Raw genomic sequence first — 20,581 nt, forward strand, 5'->3', positions numbered from 1 at the left:
CTGTCTTTCAACAACTTCTTTGCCTCTGTACTTCCGCCTCGACTGACATCTCTGCCTTTAACTCTTTGCCTTTAAATATGTCTGCTTGTGTCTGTGTATGTGCGGATGGATATGTGTGTGTGTGTGCGAGTGTACACCTGTCCTTTTCTTTCCCCTAAGGGAAGTCTTTCCGCTCCCGGGATTGGAATGACTCCTTACCCTCTCCCTTAAAACCCACACCCTTTCATTTTTCCCTCTCCTTCCTTCCTTCCTGACGAAGCAACTGCCAGTTGCGAAAGCTCGAATTCTGTGTGTGTGTTTGTGTGTTTTGTTCATGTGCCTGTCTGCCGGCGCTTTCCCGCTTGGTAAGTCTTGGAATCTTTGTTTTTAATATATATATATATATATATATATATATATATATATATATATATATATATATATATAAACTCACCGGTCATTTGGACATCTCCTTCTGTGCGGATGCACGAACAGTGCCCAAACTCTTACGGGAATCGGCAAAAAGCCGCGAGTAATGACTATAATGGGCAGGAGCACTATGAATATAGTGCAGGTCGATAAGTTGGGAATGTGGGTCTCACGGGAGGCGTGCCAGAGATAAGTCCCTGCAGTCGCACTATCCTCTGTGACCTCGGTGGCTCACATGGAGAGACCGTCTGCCATGTAAGTAGGAGATCCCGGGTTCGTTTCCCGGTCGGGGCATACATTTCCAACTGCTCCCGTTGACGTATATCAATGCCTGTATGCAGCTAGGGGTATTCATTTCACTGTGAGTCCATGCCACGTCGTGTTGCGGCAGTTCTGAGTGCTCACGGGAGCCCATCGCGATATTACATCTACATCTACAACCATACTCCGCAAACCACCTGACGGTGTGTGGCGGAGGGTATCCTGAGTACTTCTATCGGTTCTCCCTCCTATTCCAGTCTCGTATTGTTCGTGGAAAGAAGGATTGTCGGTATGCTTCTGTGTGGGCTCTAATCTCCCTGATTTTATCCTCATGGTCTCTTCCCGAGATATACGTAGGAGGGAGCAATATATTGCTTCACTTATCGGTAAAGGTGTGTTCTCGAAACTTTAACAAAAGCCCGTACCGAGCTGCTGAGCGTCTCTCCTGCAGAGTCTTCCACTGGAGTTTATCTATTATCTCCGTAACGCTTACCAAATAATTCTGTAACGAAGAGCGCTTTTCTCCGTTGGATCTTCTCTATCTCTTCTATCAACCCTATTTGGTACGGATCCCACACTGCTGAATAGTATTCAAGCATTGGACGAACAAGCGTACTGTAACCTGCTTCCTTTGTTTTCGTATTGCATTTCCTTAGGATTCTTCCAATGAATCTCAGTCTGGCATCTGCTTTACCGACGACCAACTTTATATGATCATTTCATTTTAAATCACTCCTAATACTCCCAAATAATTTATGGAATTAACTGCTTCCAGTTCCTGACCTGCTATTTTGTAGCTAAATGATAAGGGATCTATCTTTCTATGTATTCGCAGCACATTACACTTGTCTACATTGAGATTCAATTGCCATTCCCTGCACCAAGCGTCAATTCGCTGCAGATCCTCCTGCATTTCTGTACAATTTCCCATTGTTACAACCACTCGATACACCACAGCATCATCTGCAAAAAGCCTCAGTGAACTTCCGATGTCATCCACCAGGTCATTTATGTATATTGTGAATAGCAACGGTTCTATGACACTCCCCTGCGGCACACCTGAAATCACTCTTACTTCGGAAGACTTCTCTCCATTGAGAATGACATGATGCGTTCTGTTATCCAGGAACTCGTCAATCCAATCACACAATTGGTCTGATAGTCCATATGCTCCTACTTTGTTCATTAAACGACTATGGGGAACTGTATCGAACGCCTTGCGCAAGTCAAGAAACACGGCATCTATCTGGGAACCCGTGTCTATGGCCCTCTGAGTCTCGTGGACGAATAGCGCGAGCTGGGTTTCACACGACTGTCTTTTTTTCGAAACCCATGCTGATTCCTACAGAGTAGATTTCTAGTCTCCAGAAAAGTCATTATACTCGAACATAATACGTGTTCCAAAATTCTACAACTGATCGACGTTAGAGATATAGGTCTGTAGTTCTGCACATCTGTTCGACGTCCCTTCTTGAAAACGGGGATGACCTGTGCCCTTTTCCTTTATGCAGATGTATCGGTTTCTTTGGCTCTTCAGTGAATGTCGGGAATGTTTTCTCATCCGATTAATCGATATACCGATATCAGAATGTCAATATCGAGTGTCAATATTTTTATTTCATATTACATTTTTCACAATTTTCGGTACAGATTTGAAGTTGTTCTTTTGAAATTGTAGAAGAATATAATTTTAGTTTTACTGTGTGAAGGAGTCGTACAACCTTTTGAGCTTTCAACACTCCCAGTCTTCCTCTTTGACTGTGTGAAGCAAGTATATGGGCACAAAAGAAGAATTCTCATTGCACTAGGGGGTAACGGAGGTAATGGAACAACAAGATTTCCGTTGTGAAGAAACAGGACGTATTTGCGTTAAAAAAAATATTTCTTCACATCGGCGTTCATCGAAAACAAGTGCTGAAAATGATGAACAAAAATCTAAATGACAAGACTGATCTTTGCGGTAGGCCTAGACGTAATCGGTGCTTGTCACTACCAACAGAAACTGTAACCTTTCGCTTCACCACGCAATTTTGACTCAACAAATGCTAGGCCGCTGGCGTTGGTAGGGAAAAAAAAGAAAGAAAAACAGGGAAGTCGATATGAAGCGTTCCGGGCAAATCCGATATGTGACAAAACCGAGCGACGGACCCATAGGACACCTTTTATTGTGCCACTTACCTGCAGTTACAATTGTTGGCAAAGTCGTTATCGCAAAGTGTGGACGTGCATCGTTTTCCTTTCAATTCTTGTTCTAAGGGGGATGGGCAGGCTGCAAGTTTAATGAAGATGCCACCTGTTATTAAAAGGTATCATGATGATTTCTCTGTTTTAAAGAGATTATCGATATATCCCCATCCAGATTTCCAGAAGAGGTCTTTTAATAGAAAAGTGACAACTAGGAAAATATTACAAGAAAATTAACAATAAATAATGAATGGTGAAGTGAGGTATGTAAGACGAGATTAAGCAGAGAACACAATCTATGAATGCGTCTAGCGGAATCACGTAGTGGTATCCTAGCTGGTACAAACAACAGATACGTTACGGACAACAAGACTTCGTAAGGAAAATTGCTCCTGAGGTACGTTCTGTACATACAGGGTGTTAACTAATGAGTGAGAAACCTCCGCTGAACGAATAGAGGACGTAAGAAGAATCTAAAGATTTCTCATACGCATGTGGTCAATGTTATTTCTAATTGTTTAGTTCCATACATTCTTTGTTTTGAGATGATTCCTTCATTTATGCCTTTTTGTTTCCCATTACAGTTTAGCTGTAATGTGTGGGCGTATATAATTGGTGACAGATTAACAGGATGTTCCCTTCTTCATGGAATAGTGACTGTAGCATCATACAGCGAATTTTTAATGGCCTGTTTAAATGTTTTGCTGGAAGGTGTTCCACTACACTTATGTCTCAACATGAGGTTGGTGCACGATAGAGTGCCATCTCATTTTCTTGCAACCAAGAACCATTTTAAATCAGCCTTTACGAAACAAAAACAGAGTAAGTCATGGGGTAGCAACTTCTTCACCTGCTCCAAATGCTGATCTCAATTCACTGGATTTTTTGGGGGCATTTAAAGGACTTAGTGTATTCAGGACGTATTATGAATGTTGGCATTCTTCATCAGCGTGTTCAAAAACGATTTCAGCGTACAAAGCAGACAGCGGGCGTGTGCGAGCGAGTAAGGTAATCGATGATATCGCATTTAGATACTTGCATTAGGGCTAACTGTAGATAGTCTGAATTTTTCATTTACCATCAGAAGAAAACAGTTGAAAAGAAAAACTATCAGCAGAAACGCGCTGGAAATTTGAAAACAAAGTGTCAGAAACGAACAAATTTGTAAAAACAAAAAAAGTGTTTGTAACTAAGACAGTACAAAGAACTGATTAAATATAGTCTGCCCATTCCCCAGAGATTTCCCACATATTACTTAATATCCTATATAAACTGTCTATTCGGAAATCTCCTACATTAGTCCGTTTGAAAACAAGTTTTCTAATTATACTGACACTCTTCGATGGATCTACAAGAAAAACACCAAAAAAGAATGTATTACGTTCGTCATGTGTGATATGTTTCAAATGCGTGGCAGATATGAACTTCAAATCGAATATATGCTCTTTGACAAGCTTGCTCCTCAGGTTGGCCCATCGAAGCACGTCTCACTAATCGATTTATATTTGAGTATGTGTTTTCTTCCTGCGCGTAACTTATAAGCACTACAAAAATCTTCCCACAAACAAGATTCGAGTTGTGTTGCAACTCTGAAAGAATAGGTGCAGAAGAGTGTCTGACTACGGTCTCTCGATTGTGAATGAGGGAAGTTGAGGTTTAACGTAACGCCGACGACCAGGTCATAAGAGACGGCGCATCAGCTTGCATTGGGGGAGGATGGTGTGGCATTACAGCGCCTGGTTCCGATGTCTAAGTGCAGCAGAAGTTCGATTTTCAGTTACCAGCCCTGCGCTCAACTAAATATTTGATTTAATCTTTCTTCGCCGTGTTCGGATTTGTGTTACCAGGTTGTAAGCCACAATTAGTTTCCTGATAAGCAGTAAGCAGATTCGAACGTCCAAAGGCCACTGTCACAAATGTTAATTTTACCGAAAACTGTCAATGATAAAGCCTATAAAGCCGTTATTAATCTCTGGCAGAACTGTAATATTAGTGTAAATCATCATTCTCAAAGTATTTTTAATTCTCCACAGTACTTCTCAATCAACACATTTCGAATAACTGTCTGTTAGATATTGTAAATGACCAACCACTGTGTGCTTCTTGAATGACAAGTCAAACAACTAATTTTCATACCTTGTGGACTCTGTTAGACTCAAGTTTGTAACAGTTCTTGACAGTAAGAATTCTATCAACATTTGATACGTAATGCCATTAGATGTTAGGTTATTAACAAAACGATATTTATTTATTTTCAGTTACAATATTTTTCTTTACTAATTCAGTTTAGGCCAAAATCTGATCTTCACCTCCCAGCTGCCGAGCTTAATGTGGCGATGGACGACTAATGTTTAACCACTACTCCATGTCGCCTGATTGTAGTGAATGTGGGAGAAATAAGTTCACTCTTAGGCAATACATGTTGTGTGGCCCACTATTGAGCAAATAAAACAGAGGGTATTACCGAAACAAAAACACGGGCTCTAGCCACGTACGTCATGTTTGCCTCTTCAATAAGTTTGTTTTGTACACTCTCTATATCTAAATGGTGCAAATAGAGGAGAAATAACAAGGCATACGTTTGCATGAGCCTCAAGTACAGGTTGCCATTTAGACGACCAGCTAGAAGATATGACCCAGTTAATGTGTCGCCTACAATGCCGTCCCAGACAGTCACAGTAAAACGTACTTGATGAAGTATCCATTGTTGGTACAATCCCTCAAACAGTGCGAACCTTGGTGCAAACTCAGTCACAAACATTACATCCACTCGTTGCGGGTGATATGGGCGTAACTGTTGTTCATGGAGTACTGTCCACACTCTAGTACGTGCAGCGCTCATTTCATGTGCAATACGAAGAGTACTTGTAGTGGGGTCCGCTGCAACACGTTCTACCATCCTCTCTTCAAAATCGGGTGGGCGAGTAGTCCTCATGTTACCAGATCCGTCGTTTCCTATTTCCAATGAACCAGTCTCCCGCATTCATCGATCGAGTGAAATAAACACCCATCGTGACGGATAATCCATGTTAAGAAATCGTTCCCTGTACAACCTTTCAGCAGCGAGAGCACTGCAAAGTACTTCTCCATACAGAACGTGTAAGTCAGTCAGTTCAGAGAAACTGTACCGGTACTGCCCCATCGTATTGTTCTGTACGTCTCTGATTAGCACCGAGTAATGAATGGATATGTCATTGATTAATAGCACATTCTGTCATGGGGCAATGTAAATGCGATACAACACAGCCACCTTATGGACAAGTAAAGTAAACAAATCCGACATCATGACTTCCTAGTACTCAGGCTCGGACTCTGTTTGCTTGCAGGAAATAAAGAATGTTCATTAAATGAACAGCACAGTACGTGCAAACTTGTACGCGTGTTAGTTGTAAATAAGATGGAAAACGGTAATGCTAGACAAAGTGGTAGCCCAGTTTACTTTCACATCTGCTTCAGCTGGATTCTCCGACTCCAGGCTCGCTACCTCAAATTGTTCAGTGGAGCATTCTCTACGTCCTGTTACATTTTTGCATGCTTATGCAAAGACACCCTGTATGTGCACGTAGTTATATTCACATCCGACCATGCCTTGTGGGTGGATCACCTTTTTTGTCAGGCAGTGCCATTTCATACCAATCTGCACGTTGTTTAACTCTTGGTCATCTCCACACGCTACTATCTAACGGCGAGTCTGCTGAGAATTGAAAGTGTTGCTCGTTGTGTATCTATTACCCACCTCTGTAGCCGATGTTACCAAGTCGTTGACGCTCGACTCGGTGGAAGTCAGTTCCATTCCTTGTGGTGGCTGAAATTTTCTCTAGCAGTATTTGGACGGAAAAAAGGGAGGCAATGTGATGATGTAGAGTTCCTGATCACCGGACTTTTCAGTAAACGTCGTCGGCTAAATTCCAAACGTCTGTGCAGTGCCTGATGCAGAGAGGGCGTGTGACAGTTGGTTCAGATGGCTCTGAGCACTATTGGACTTAACTGCTGTGGTCATCAGTCCCCTAGAACTTAGAACTACTTAAACCTGACTAACCTAAGGGCATCACACACATCCATGACACTGTTGATAGCGGTCTGTCTAAACGAAGGCGGCTTTGATGGTGCTCATCGAGAGTAGAAGTTGAAACGTCCCCTTAGAACTATTATATAAGACTGGTCTATGTGAAACGTCCTCTTTGAACATTTATACACGACTGTGCTTAAACTGAAACACAATTTTTTTAGCGCAACGCAATCTGACTTTCAATAATCCCTACAAAAGAATGGCCCTGACTAACATTAACCTATATGTTTCACAAATCGCTTACCTCACAAAAATCTTGGTTACTCGAACTACTGCAACACAGCGAGCGCCACTACTGCCAGCTAAATAAAAGATTCAAACTACGGAAGGCACTAACTACTGATAGGCATAGTTGGCAAATGAAAGATTTTAATACAGAACAAACAATGTATTTATCTCACTAGTCATAATATATATAGCAGTTCATGACACCAATTCTTACAAATTTCAAAACTCCGCCATCTCTCTCCCCACGTCCACCACTGCTGGCGGCTCACCTCCAACTGCGCAACGCTACGCGCTGTTAGCACCCAGCTGCCGCTGCTCAACACTACAATGGCAGACAACAATGCAAACTAAACACAGACTGCGCACAGCACAGCCAGTGATTTTTCATACCGAGCGCTAAGCGGTGTTACCAATAAGAAAACCTAAACAGCCTACTTACAAAGTCTACGTTCCACCATCGGGCTCCCCCCTGTCCATTTTCTCATCATCATGAAACACAAACATGGCATCACAGCAAAGAGGCATACGTTATAATCATCTACAGTCAATAGATACACTTGAAGAGACAACTCTAATATGTCGCGTGTAAAGAGGCCACTGGGTGTGTGGAGGAACAAAACCGTTTCCGATTACCATAGGTTGAAAATACCACTCCAGTTGTAAGGTTCTTTCTCAGTAGTTAGAGCATGACAGTATTCGGGCCCATACATACCCATCATCAGATGTTATAACGAAAATAAACAAGAGGTCGGAGCTAATAATAGTTTCCAGACGCAATCGCACACATAAAAAAGCAAAAAAATAGTTCCATTTCAGGAAACAGCGATCGGGTCAGGTGCTGTAAAACTTGAATCGATAGCAAAGTGGCACCAGGCATTACTACGGACGACTGCCTGGGTAAAGAAATATGCAATGAAGACCAGGACACTTGCATTTCGTGCTGTAACCCCGAGCGCAGCGGTGGAAGAGTACAGGACGCGGTGTATTAGGAGCGAACGCAGAGCACGGAGTAGCGTACGTGGAGGGGAATCAAACTATTAAACCAGAGTGGCAAAAGTACTGCATCTATTGACGGGGAGAACAAGGCGCGCCCAATTAGCCCGGCCGTTCACAGCTTGAATTAGTGGTTTACATTCAAAACGAAATACAAAGTTACATGAAAAGCGTCAAGAGTACATTATTGAACAGGGGCAGTACAGAACTTTAGTAAAACAAACACAAAGCCGGCGACATATAATTTATGTATATGTCGTAAAACACTATGGAAAATTTTCCCTTTCCACGAGTGGCATGCAAGTTTTTAATTTAATGGAGGTATGTATGGCGACAAGAAATAAAGCGCCACAGTCACGAGAATAAGGACATACATATGTGCTGCTCCTATAAGCTATCGCGCTTCTGAACAAAATGGAACGTTGCCAAACCTTACAAGCCACACTGTAAAATACTGGTAAGCCAATTAATAGCTCGTAGCAGCAATAGAACTGACACATTAAAACTAGGATCAATTTAAAAGCTGCTACCTAAAAGCCGACGACTCGACGAGACTCACATAAGATAAGAACTGAGACAAATTTTACGTCATGAAAGACATGCGAATTTTAATTTCTACATCTACATCTACATTTATACTCCGCAAGCCAGCCAACGGCGTGTGGCGGAGGACACTTTATGTGCCACTGTCATTACCTCCCTTTCCTATTCCAGACGCGTATGGTTCGCGGGAAGAACGACTGCCGGAAAGCCTCCGTGCGCGCTCGAATCTCTCTAATTTTACATTCGTGATCTCCTCGGGAGGTATAAGTGGGGGGACACAATATTTTCGATACCTCATCCAGAAACGCACTCTCTCGAAACCTGACAGCAAGCTCCACCGCGATGCAGAGCGCCTCTCTTCCAGAGTCTGCCACTTGAGTTTGCTAAACATCTCCGTAACGCTATCACGCTTACCAAATAACCCTATGACGATACGCGGCGTTCTTATTTGGATCTTCTCTATCCCCTCTGTCAACCTGAACTGGAACGGATCCCACACTGATGAGCAATACTCAAGTATGGTCGAACGAGTGTTTTGTAAGCCACCTCCTTTGTTGATGGACTACATTCTCTAAGGACTCTCCCAATGAATCTCAACCTGGCACCCGCCTAACCAACGATTAATTTTATATGATCATTCCACTTCAAATCGTTCCGTACGCATACTACCAGATACTTTACAGAAGTAACTGCTACCAGTGTTTGTTCCGCTATCATATAATCATACAATAAAGGACCGTTCTTTCTATGTATTGGCAATACGTTACATTTGTCTATGTTAAGGGTCAGTTGCTACTCCCTGCACCAAGTGCCTATCCGCTGCGGATCTTCCTGCATTTCGCAGCAATTTTCTAATGCTGCAACTTCTATGTATACTACAGCATCATCCGCGAAAAGCCGCATGGAACTTACGACACTATCTACTAGGTCATTTATATATATTGTGAAAAGCAATGGTCCCATAACACTACCCTGTGGCATGCCAGAGGTTGCTTTAACGTCTGTAGACTCCATTGATAACAGCATGCTGTGTTCTGTTTGCTAAAAACTCTTCAATCCAGCCACACAACTGGTCTGATATTCCGTAGGCTCTTACTTTCTTTATCAGGCGACAGTGCGGAACTGTATCGAACGCCTTCCGGTAGTCAAGGAAAATGGCATCTACCTGGGAGCCTTTATCTAATATTTTCTGGGTCTCATGAACAAATAAAGCGAGTTGGATCACACATCATCGCTGTTTCCGGAATCGATGTTGATACCTACACAGTAGATTCTGGGTTTCCAGAAATGACGTGATACGCGGGGAAAAAACATATTCCAAAATTCTACAACAGATCGATGTCAGATATAGGCCTATAGTTTTGCGCATCTGCTCGAAGACCCGTCTTGAAAACTGGAACTACCTGCGCTGTTTTCCAATCATTTGGAACCTTCCGTTCCTCTCAGTTGCTTTTCTATTCCTTGGACACTTATTTCTATGTCAGCCATTTTTTCGTTAGTGCGAGGATTTAGAGAAGGAACAGCAGTGCGGTCTTCTTCTGTGAAACAGCTTTGGAAAAAGCATTTTAGTATTTCAGCTTGACGCATGTCATTCTCTATTTCAATGCCACTAGCATCCCACAGTGTCTGCATATGCTGTTTCAATCCACTTACTGATTTAACGTAAGACCAGACCTTCGTAGGATTTTATGTCAAGTCGGTACATAGAATTTTACTTTCGAATTCACTCAACGCTTCACGCATAGCCCTCCTTGCGCTAATTTTGACATTGCTGAGCTTCTGTTTGTCTGAGAGGTTTTGGCTGCGTTTAAATTTGACTGAGGACACAGATAATGACGCACAATAATGGCGAGTAGTCGTAGCGTGTAAAAACTGTTATTAGCTCCGGTCTCTCGTTTCTTTTCAGTATAACATCTGATAATGGGCATGTAAGGGCCCTAAACGAGTCGTCTTTTAACCACGCTTGCAACTCAAGCGGTATTTTCAATGTCTACTACAATGTTCAGTTTCAGATGTTTCTTCGGCAGAAACATATCGGGTTGGATGACTGAGCTTACCACTCGCAATCTCCCAGCAGATGAAGTTATTTCTTTCTGTTCCGTGTGCGCTATTAATAGAATTTACCTCTGTTTTGTTTCAGATGTGATTCTTCACTGGCGGACCGCGAGTTCTGGTAGACGAGTTCCGATGGAGACAAGGAGGATAGCATTCGACGACAGAGGGCTCTGCGGGAGCCACCGCCGCCATGCCCCCCTGCGCCACTGGCAGTGACATGGACAGTTTAATCCGCGTGGAGACGCCGTCGAGTCTGGACTCGAACAACAACCCCCCAGAAAACCTCATCTGCCCGGAGACCGCCTGCAGCGAGGGGAAAGAACTGGTGAACGGACTGTCGGGTTCCGATTCGGTTGCCGAGGAGGCAGCAGTCGGAGAGGGGCGGAAAGGGAGGTACTCTCTGAGGCCGCGCTCTCTGCTCAGGCCGCAGATCACCGAGTTCGTCGCCGACGAATGTGCGGCAGCGGGTGGAGGAGACGGGCGAGAGGAGCTGCCGCCGTCGTGCGAGGGCGGCGCCGGCAGGAGGGGCGGCGGTGGGCGGCGGGCGCGGCGGCAGGCGCAGCCGCTCAGCAGGTACCGGCGCAGGACGGCCAACGCCCGGGAGCGGGAGCGCATGCGCGAGATCAACGCCGCGTTCGAGGCGCTGCGGCGCGCGCTGCCGCCCGAGCACCCCCAGGAGCTGCAGGAACAGGCCGGCGACAAGGTCACCAAGATAGCCACGCTGCGGCTCGCCATCCGCTACATCGCCGAGCTGACGCGCGCGCTAGAGGCCGTGTCCTCGGCGCAGCTGCCGGAGGAGCCGGAGTGCGGGCCCCAGAGGGCGCTGCCGCCCGTCTCGTCGCTGCTCACGCTGACTGCCGGCCCGCTACCGGGGCTGCGTGACGACGACAGCCCGCTGCCGCTGCCGCTGCCACTGTGTCTGACGCCGCCTCCCGGCCTCGATGACCTGTGCCTCGAACCGCGGTGACATCCATTATTCTCGAAACAATGGTTGGTTCTACTGTTGAACCTAGACATTACTTCTACTCCTAACGTGCTCCATTTTCACTGAATGTAAGGACACACTGTAATATCATTTGAAAAACAGTACCGTTGATACAGTTCTACTAGAAAATTAATGAAATTTTACACTACTGGCCATTAAAATTGCTACACCAAGAAGAAATACAGATGATAAACGGGTATTCATTGGACAAATACACTCCTGGAAACTAAAATAAGAACACCGTGAATTCATTGTCCCAGGAAGGGGAAACTTTATTGACACATTCCTGGGGTCAGATACATCACATGATCACACTGACAGAACCACAGGCACATAGACACAGGCAACAGAGCATGCACAATGTCGGCACTAGTACAGTGTATATCCACCTTTCGCAGCAATGCAGGCTACTATTCTCCCATGGAGACGATCGTAGAGATGCTGGATGTAGTCCTGTGGAACGGCTTGCCATGCCATTTCCACCTGGCGCCTCAGTTGGACCAGCGTTCGTGCTGGACGTGCAGACCGCGTGAGACGACGCTTCATCCAGTCCCAAACATGCTCAATGGGGGACAGATCCGGAGATCTTGCTGGCCAGGGTAGTTGACTTACACCTTCTAGAGCAGGTTGGGTGCCACAGGATACATGCGGAATTGCATTGTCCTGTTGGAACAGCAAGTTACCTTGCCGGTCTAGGAATGGTAGAACGATGGGTTCGATGACAGTTTGGATGTACCGTGCACTATTCAGTGTCCCCTCGACGATTACCAGAGGTGTACGGCCAGTGTAGGAGATCGCTCCCCACACCATGATGCCGGGTGTTGGACCTGTGTGCCTCGGTCGTATGCAGTCCTGATTGTGGCGCTCACCTGCACGGCGCCAAACACGCATACGACCATCATTGGCACCAAGGCAGAAGCGACTCTCATCGCTGAAGACGACACGTCTCCATTCGTCCCTCCATTCACGCCTGTCGCGACACCACTGGAGGCGGGCTGCACGATGTTGGGGCGTGAGCGGAAGACGGACTAACGGTGTGCGGGACCGTAGCACAGCTTCATGGAGACGGTTGCGAATGGTCCTCGCCGATACCCCAGGAGCAACAGTGTCCCTAATTTGCTGGGAAGTGGCGGTGCGGTCCCCTATGGCACTGCGTAGGATCCTACGATCTTGGCGTGCATCCGTGCGTCGCTGCGGTCCGGTCCTAGGTCGACGGGCACGTGCACCTTCCGCCGACCACTGGCGACAACATCGATGTACTGTGGAGACCTCACGCCCCACGTGTTGAGCAATTCGGCGGTACGACCACCTGGCCTCCCGCATGCCCACTATACGCCCTCGCTCAAAGTCCGTCAACTGCACATACGGTTCACGTCCACGCTGTCGCGGCATGCTACCAGTGTTAAAGACCGCGATGGAGCTCCGTATGCCACGGCAAACTGGCTGACACTGACGGCGGCGGTGCACAAATGCTGCGCAGCTAGCGCCATTCTACGGCCAACACCGCGGTTCCTGGTGTGTCCGCTGTGCCGTGCGTGTGATCATTGCTTGTACAGCCCTCTCGCAGTGTCCGGAGCAAGTACGATGGGTCTGACACACCGGTGTCAATGTGTTCTTTTTTCCATTTCCAGGAGTGTATATTGTACTACAACTGACATGTGACTAAATTTTCACGAAATTGGGGTGCATAAATCCTGAGAAATCAGTACCCAGTGTAGTTATTGAAGTGTGTATTGAAGATTTTGAACAAGTTTCAGTGTTCCTGAAAACAGCAGCTGATAAACGTCAGGGACAGACGAGGCACATTTAATTGTTAAACATTTTAATGAAAAAAAGAAAAATACAGAGGAGAGGTTGAGTCACTATGCAGCTGGTTTTAATGATTACTTATTTGTTCTTAATGACGGACCTCAAATCTATGGTACGAGGCCGCAGTTTTATTTTGGTGGTTGGAGAGGTATTACCAGTCAGCCTAAAGGTCTCACATTGATTGTCCATGAAATGATCCTAAAGTTCGTGCAAAATCTAAAATTGTTAAAAAATAAGAATTTTATACCCATGGTAAAATATATTCGTCTATAGACAAACTGATTGCTATTACTCAGTTAAGTGATGTGTATACTGGTTGTGACGTCAGTCAATCTTTTATTAGTTTGGCGTATTGTCTGTGGACCTATTCCACCTGGCCGCAATATCCTGCTGAAATGTAGGGTTTCACAGGGATCGAATGAAGGGTAGAGCCACGGGTCGTAACACATCTGATATGCAACATCCACTGTTCAAAATGCCGTCAATGCGAATAAGAGGTGACCGAGACGTGTAACCAATTGCACCCCATACCATCACGCCGGGTGATACGCCAATATGGCGATGACGAATACACGCTTCCAATGTGCGTTCACCGCGATGTCGTCAAACACGGATGCTACCATCATGATGCTGTAAACAGAACCTGGATTCATCCGAAAAAATGACGTTTTGCCATTCGTGCACCCAGGTTCGTCGTTGAGTACACCATCGCAGGCGCTCCTGTCTGTGATGCATCGTCAAGGGTAACTGCAGCCATGGTCTCCGAGCTGCTGCAAACGTCGAACTATTCGTGCAGACGTTTGTTGTCTTGCAAACGTCCCCATGTGTTGTCTCGGGGATCGAGACGTGGCTGCACGATCCGTTACAGCCATGCGGATTAGATGCCTGTCATCTCGCCACTGCTAGTGATACGAAGCCGTCGGGATCCAGCACGGCGTTCCGTATTACCCTCCTGAACACACCGATTCCATATTCTGCTAACAGTCATAGGATCTCGACCAACGCGAGCAGCAATGTCGCGATACGGTAAACCGCAATCGCGATGGGTTACAATCCGACCTTTATGAAAGTCGGAAACGCGATGGTGCGCATTTCTCCTCCTTACACGAGGCATCACAACAACGTTTCACCAGCAAACACCGGTCAACTGCTGTTTGTGTATGAGAAATCGGTTGCAAACTTCCCTCACGTCAGCACGTTGTAGGTGTCGCCACCGGCGCCAACCTTGTGTGAATGCTCTGAAAAGCTAATCATTTGCATATCTAAGCATCCTCTTCCTGTCGGTTACGTTTCGCGTCTGTAGCAGGTCATGTTCGTGGTGTAGCAATTTTAATGGCCAGTAGCGTATTTATTTATTTATGTATTTAAATTGTTTCACGTTTAATTTTATTCCGTACAAGGTATTTCGAAAACATTTTTCCGACTCCATAACACTGTATCTTTTATATATTATGTAAATTGAAGGGAGATGACTGCTATCAGCTGCAGCGGCACACTAAGCGGAAGGAGTATAATGGACACGGATTGTGGATAGGTGTCGCTCGGTGGGAGTGTCGATGGCCGGTGAGGCGTACCGAGACAGTCCGTGCAGTTGCGCTAACGCTGTGTCCCGGATGGCACAGTGGTTACGCCTGCTGCCTAGTAAGATACTACGGTGGATCGGTTTCCTAACGTCACGGAGGACATTGATAATGACGCTATCCAGGCGGGTTCTACGAACAGGTCTCCTGGATCTGACGGCCTCCCACTGGGGTTTTATCGGACATTTCGTCCTCTTCCTTCGCCAGTGTGGACGGAAATTCGTCAATTTTCTTGCGATGCCAGACGGTTCCCTCGATGGTTTTCTTATTCCCATCCACAAGTCTCTGGGTACCTCGCGGATATGCGATTACCGCACTGAACGTTACTCAACAGCTGTACAAAGACCTTTACCCGGCTGTTGGCTGCGAGGCTTAAATCGACAGTGCAGTACGTGGTTTTCCCCCGTCAAACATCTTTGGGAGGTACCAATAACTTCCTCACTGCCCTTTGCCGCTATCGGGACACAGTCTCTCTCGCTCACGCTTGTCGTATACCTGGACCTTTGGCAGCTCATGACTGCAGGTGAGGCGTTCGATAGAACCAGTTACGACTTCTTGGTAGGGATGCTCCGCAATATGGGCTGCCCTGATACTACTGTCGACGTCGTGATGCGTCTCCTTAGTGGAGGTACGTCTGGTGTACTCTATAATTGGCCGTCTTACTCCTCTCATATTGCCCCGTCGATCAGTGCGTCAAGGTTGCCCGCTCTCTGCACTGTTATATGCATTCGCCATGGAATTGATGCTATGCGGCCTCCATATCTCTAGGTGACCATGGATTCTGAAGCACTGGTCTTGACTCATGATGGGTCTTCGTACCTGTGCTGAGGTCAAGGAGTCACTGCCACGGATTACCACCTACCCGCTCCTTCGCGTGTAGCTGATCCTCCCCGATGCTTAGGACTCGATTTCGCAAGTGATCTGCAACGGACAATTGCCCTCAGCTGCCGAGGTCTACTTTTCCAGGCCGCCGTTTACGAGCACTCGATCTTCTGCAACGCACGGAATACGTAAATCTATATTTGGCTTCACGTACCCCCAAGTAGCATAGACACTTCCTATCCCGCCACCAATGGCCTGCCGCGTGTTAGCGGCATTTCGTTCGTTTTTGCCGTGGCTTGCTATTCAAGATAGGGTACGAAACACTCACCCTCCCGCTGTGCAGGGGCGATTTAGGTCTGTATCATGCGCCTGACAGAGCGGTAGCCCTTTTCATTGGCTCTCACATGACCTCCTGGCGCCATAGTCCTATGTATCTTACCAGCCTATTGCTGAGGTCCTTGCACCTCACACTGTCTCTCGGCGCCTATCCAGCTTTCGCCAACGTCCGCCACTTTTTCCTTGAACTGAACTACGTCCGTACTGTGGTAACGCCGGCGCGATTTATTATTTCCTTCAGCAGCGCAGGTCACCGATTGTGGTTGAAGTGAAGCTTCCCCACGTCGACTGGCGTGCCGTCTGGCGATCGGTGTGCGCTCCTAATCTTGACGCCAACGTCCAGTCTGCGTGGTACCTCACTTTCAATGGGAAGCAAGTATGCACTCCTTCACAGGATTCACCTCGCAGACACCCCGTTGTGTGTCGACTGTGACGTTATGGACACAGGCGGGCACCGCCTGGTGTGCAGATCGATAAGACGTGTCTGTTTCTTGGTGCGACAGATGTTGTCCGTAATTACCCGTGCGACTCCTCATCAGATACCTACTGAACTGCTTCTCTTTCCGGACGCGGGATACTTCCCGCAAGCGAAAACGAACTCTGTGAGGCGGATTTGTGGACACGCCGCACACTACTTGTTTGCTGATGCCGAGGAATGTGTCCTTGACTTTTGGCAGTTCGTTAATGAACGCCATTGTGCGGTTGTCCGCAAACCAAAATGCAGACACTTTTCCTCCACTGTCCTCTGCAGTGCCTTCTTTAACGCACCCCAGAGCTGAGGTGTCCCTGCATGCACAGTTCATCCCAGTGTTCCTGTCATAAAAAGTTGATCCTCGCTTCTTTGATACTTAGAACCGAATAATCACTGGTATTCGAAATCTTCTTCTCGGAAATACTATACGTCGGTAGTCTCAATTAGTCTGACGTCTTGCTGCGCCGTCTTCCTCGCGTGACGCCGGTTTGCTGATATTCTCGATGGTATTAATAACGAAAATAAGTAAATAAAAATAAAAAACAAAGAACGAAAAGAAAAATAAATAAATAAACTATGTTTATTGTCCCTCTACTGCACGTTCCCTACGCATTAGTTGGATCCTGGGAACGGGACATCATGGCCAGGGCTCGTGTTGCGGACCCTGCGCCCCCACCCCTTCCGTTGGGCGCCGGTATGGTTCCTTTCATTTCAATTTACATAGATTGTTTCACAACTGCGGGATGACCCTATCTCAGTCGTAGCTTCCCTATCTAATGAGTTCCAGAGGCAAAGAAAATGGAGTTTCGGTATTTCATATAATCATTTGCCGAATTTAAAAATTTAAGATCCTATCATAATATGCTCATTAAGAGGTATCATTTTACGTTAAAGGTTTGACACAATATGTCAAATATATTGGTACGCAAAACGTAAGGGCGAAAGTAACATTCGCCAAGTAACATAGGTCGATGAAACTTGGATCACACATAGAAAGGACTGTTACAGTAGAGTAGAGAAGGTAACTGAAATACAGATTGAAACGAACGAGTGACACTTCTATTCAAGCAAAAACCTACTCTGAAGTCACCGCGATTCATGTTGTTTCCCTGGACGCTGCAAAAGGTGGTGAAAGGTTCTCAAATGGTTCAAATGGCTCTGAGCACTATGGGACGTAACATCTGTGGTCATCAGTCCCCTAGAACTTAGAACTACTTAAACCTAACTAACCTAAGGACACCACAAACATCCATGCCCCAGGCAAGATTCGAACCTGCGACCGTAGCAGTCGCGCGGTTCCTGACTGAGCACCTAGAACCGCTAGACCACCGCGGCCGGCAAAAGGTTCTCGATAGGGTTTGTGATAGCCATGGATGGCAGTCCTATTCCGGATGCAAGGTTGTTAGGGTGTGCTTCTGGTGGGGCGTTCAATTCCTCTACAACTCCTGGAAGGTCGCTTCCGCGTGTGGAGGTGCTGCAGTAGGTCCTTCCAACGTGTCCCACACGCTTTAAGTTGGGGGGAACGTGCGGACCAGTATGTTTGAAGAATATCCTCTCACTCCAAGAGCTCATCCACCTGCGCTGTTCCAGGTGGTCGCACATGTCACCCACAAAACTGAAGTTAGAGCCGAATGCAACCCTGAAAAGGCACGCCTGGAGAAGAACAGTGTCACAAAAACGTTGGCCGTTGAGTGTGCACTGTTCAAACCTCTGGAGGTCAATACACCCATGTGACATCATGCATCCCCACACTTCAACACCTGGACCACCAAAACCATCTAGTTCGACAATGTTCTTGGGTGCATTTTGCATCCTTATTTGCCAAGAGGTGGAACCGCTTAATGATACCGGACATGGTAGGTTTGAAGGTCCAGGTGTTACAGTATGGGTACTCTCACTGCCCAACGTTATCGTGACACTGTACTCCTTCATGCATGTTCTTTCAGGCGTCCATTCGTCCCTTTTAGATTTACACACTACTGGCCATTAAAATTGCTACACCACGAAGATGACCTGCTACAAACACGAAATGTAACCGACAGGAAGAAGATGCTGTGACATGCAAATGATTAGCGTTTCAGAGCATTCACACAAGGTTGGCGCCGGTGGCGTCACCTACAACGTGCTGACAAGAGGAAAGTTTCCAAGCGATTTCTCATACTCAAGCAGCAGTTGACCGGCGTTGCCTGTTGAAACGTCGTTGTTATGCCTCGTGTAAGGAAGAGAAATGCGTACCATCACGTTTCCGACTTTGATAAAGGTCGGATTCTAGCTTATCGCGATTGCGGTTTGTGTTATCGCGACAGTGCTGCTCGCGTTGCTCGAGATCCAATGACTGTTAGCAGAATATGGAATCGGTGGGTTCAGGAGGGTAATACGGTACGCCGTGCTGGATCGCAACGGCCTCGTATCACTGGCAGTCGAGATGACAGACATCTTATCCGCATGGCTGTAACAGATCGTGCAGCCACGTCTCGATCCCTGAGTCAACAGGTGGGGACGTTTGCAAGACAACAAACATCTGCACGAACAGCTAGATGACGTTTGCAGCAGCATGGAGTATCAGCTTGGAGACCATGGCTGCGGTTACCCTTGACGGTGCATCATAGAGAGGAGCGCCTGCGATGGTGTACTCAACGACGAAACTGGGTGCACAAATGGCAAAACGTCATTTTTTCGGATGAATCCAGGTTCTGTTTACAGCATCATGATGGTCGCATCCGTGTTTGACGACATCGACGTGAACTCAGATTGGAAGCGTGTATTCGTCATCGCCATACTGGCGTATCACCCGGCGTGATGGTATGGGGTGCCATTGGTTACACGACTCTGCCACCTCTTGTTCGCACTGACGGTGCTTTGAACAGTGGACGTTACATTTCAGATGTGTTACGACCCGTGGCTCTACCCTTCATTCGATCCCTCCGAAACACTACATTTCAGCAGGATAATGCACGACCGCATGTTGCAGGTTCTGTCCAGATCTCTAACCAATTGAAAACATCTGGTCAACGGTGGCCGACCAACTGGATCGTCACTATACGCCAGTCACTACTCTTGATGAACTGTGGTATCGTGTTGAAGATGCATGGGCAGCTGTACCTGTATATGCCATCCAAGCTCTGTTTGACTCAATGCCCAGGCGTATCAAGGCCGTTATTACGGCCAGAAGTGGTTGTTCTGGGTAATGATTTCTAAGGTTCTATGCACCCAAATTGCGTGAAAATGTAGTCATATGTCAGTTCTAGTATAATATATTTGCCCAATGAATACCCGTTTATCATCTGCATTTGTTCTTGGTGTAGCAACTTTAATGGCCAGTAGGGTAGATGACAATGCACGACCGCATCGAGCAACTCAGGTGGAGGAGCTCTCGCGACGAGTGGACATTCAGCGAATGCACTGGCCTGCTCGTTCCCCTGACTTAAATCTCATCGAGTACGTGTCGTGTGCGCTGGGAACACATACTGCAGCAGGTTCACAATCATCAGCGAACGCCGAGCGGTTGTCAACAGCGCTCATGGCGGAATGGCACAGGAACTACGCACCAAACTAGTGGCCAGGACGGGAGCACGTTGCAGAGCATACATTCCCGTTTGTGGTGATTACATAGCCTGTTAATAAGCATGCTTCTCTTTTTATAATGTTCGGGGGACCATTGTAATCGTGGTGATTCAGTATTTTATTGCCCTCTAATAAAAGGCGGTTTCTGTTCCACTGATTGCGATTTCATGTAGTTACCTTCTGTATTATGATGTAGCAGTTCCTTCTATGTATGCTCAAAGTTTCATGAGGTATGTTACTTGTAAATGATGCGAAAGTTACTTTCGCCTTTA

General features: G+C 46.4%; 1 protein-coding gene across 1 annotated transcript in view; it reads left to right on the forward strand.

The window, feature by feature from the left end:
* Positions 1-20,581, forward strand: part of LOC126284990 (helix-loop-helix protein delilah-like) — a 49,403-nt gene that overhangs the window by 17,650 nt on the left and 11,172 nt on the right. Inside the window, exon 2 of the mRNA XM_049984284.1 lies at positions 10,827-11,731. Coding sequence (XP_049840241.1) covers positions 10,932-11,708 — 777 coding nt within the window. The 5' untranslated portion in view covers positions 10,827-10,931 and the 3' untranslated portion in view covers positions 11,709-11,731. The remainder of the gene's footprint in view (positions 1-10,826; positions 11,732-20,581) is intronic.

This window comes from Schistocerca gregaria, chromosome 1 (genome assembly GCF_023897955.1).
Source record: "Schistocerca gregaria isolate iqSchGreg1 chromosome 1, iqSchGreg1.2, whole genome shotgun sequence".
Lineage (NCBI taxonomy): Eukaryota > Metazoa > Arthropoda > Insecta > Orthoptera > Acrididae > Schistocerca > Schistocerca gregaria.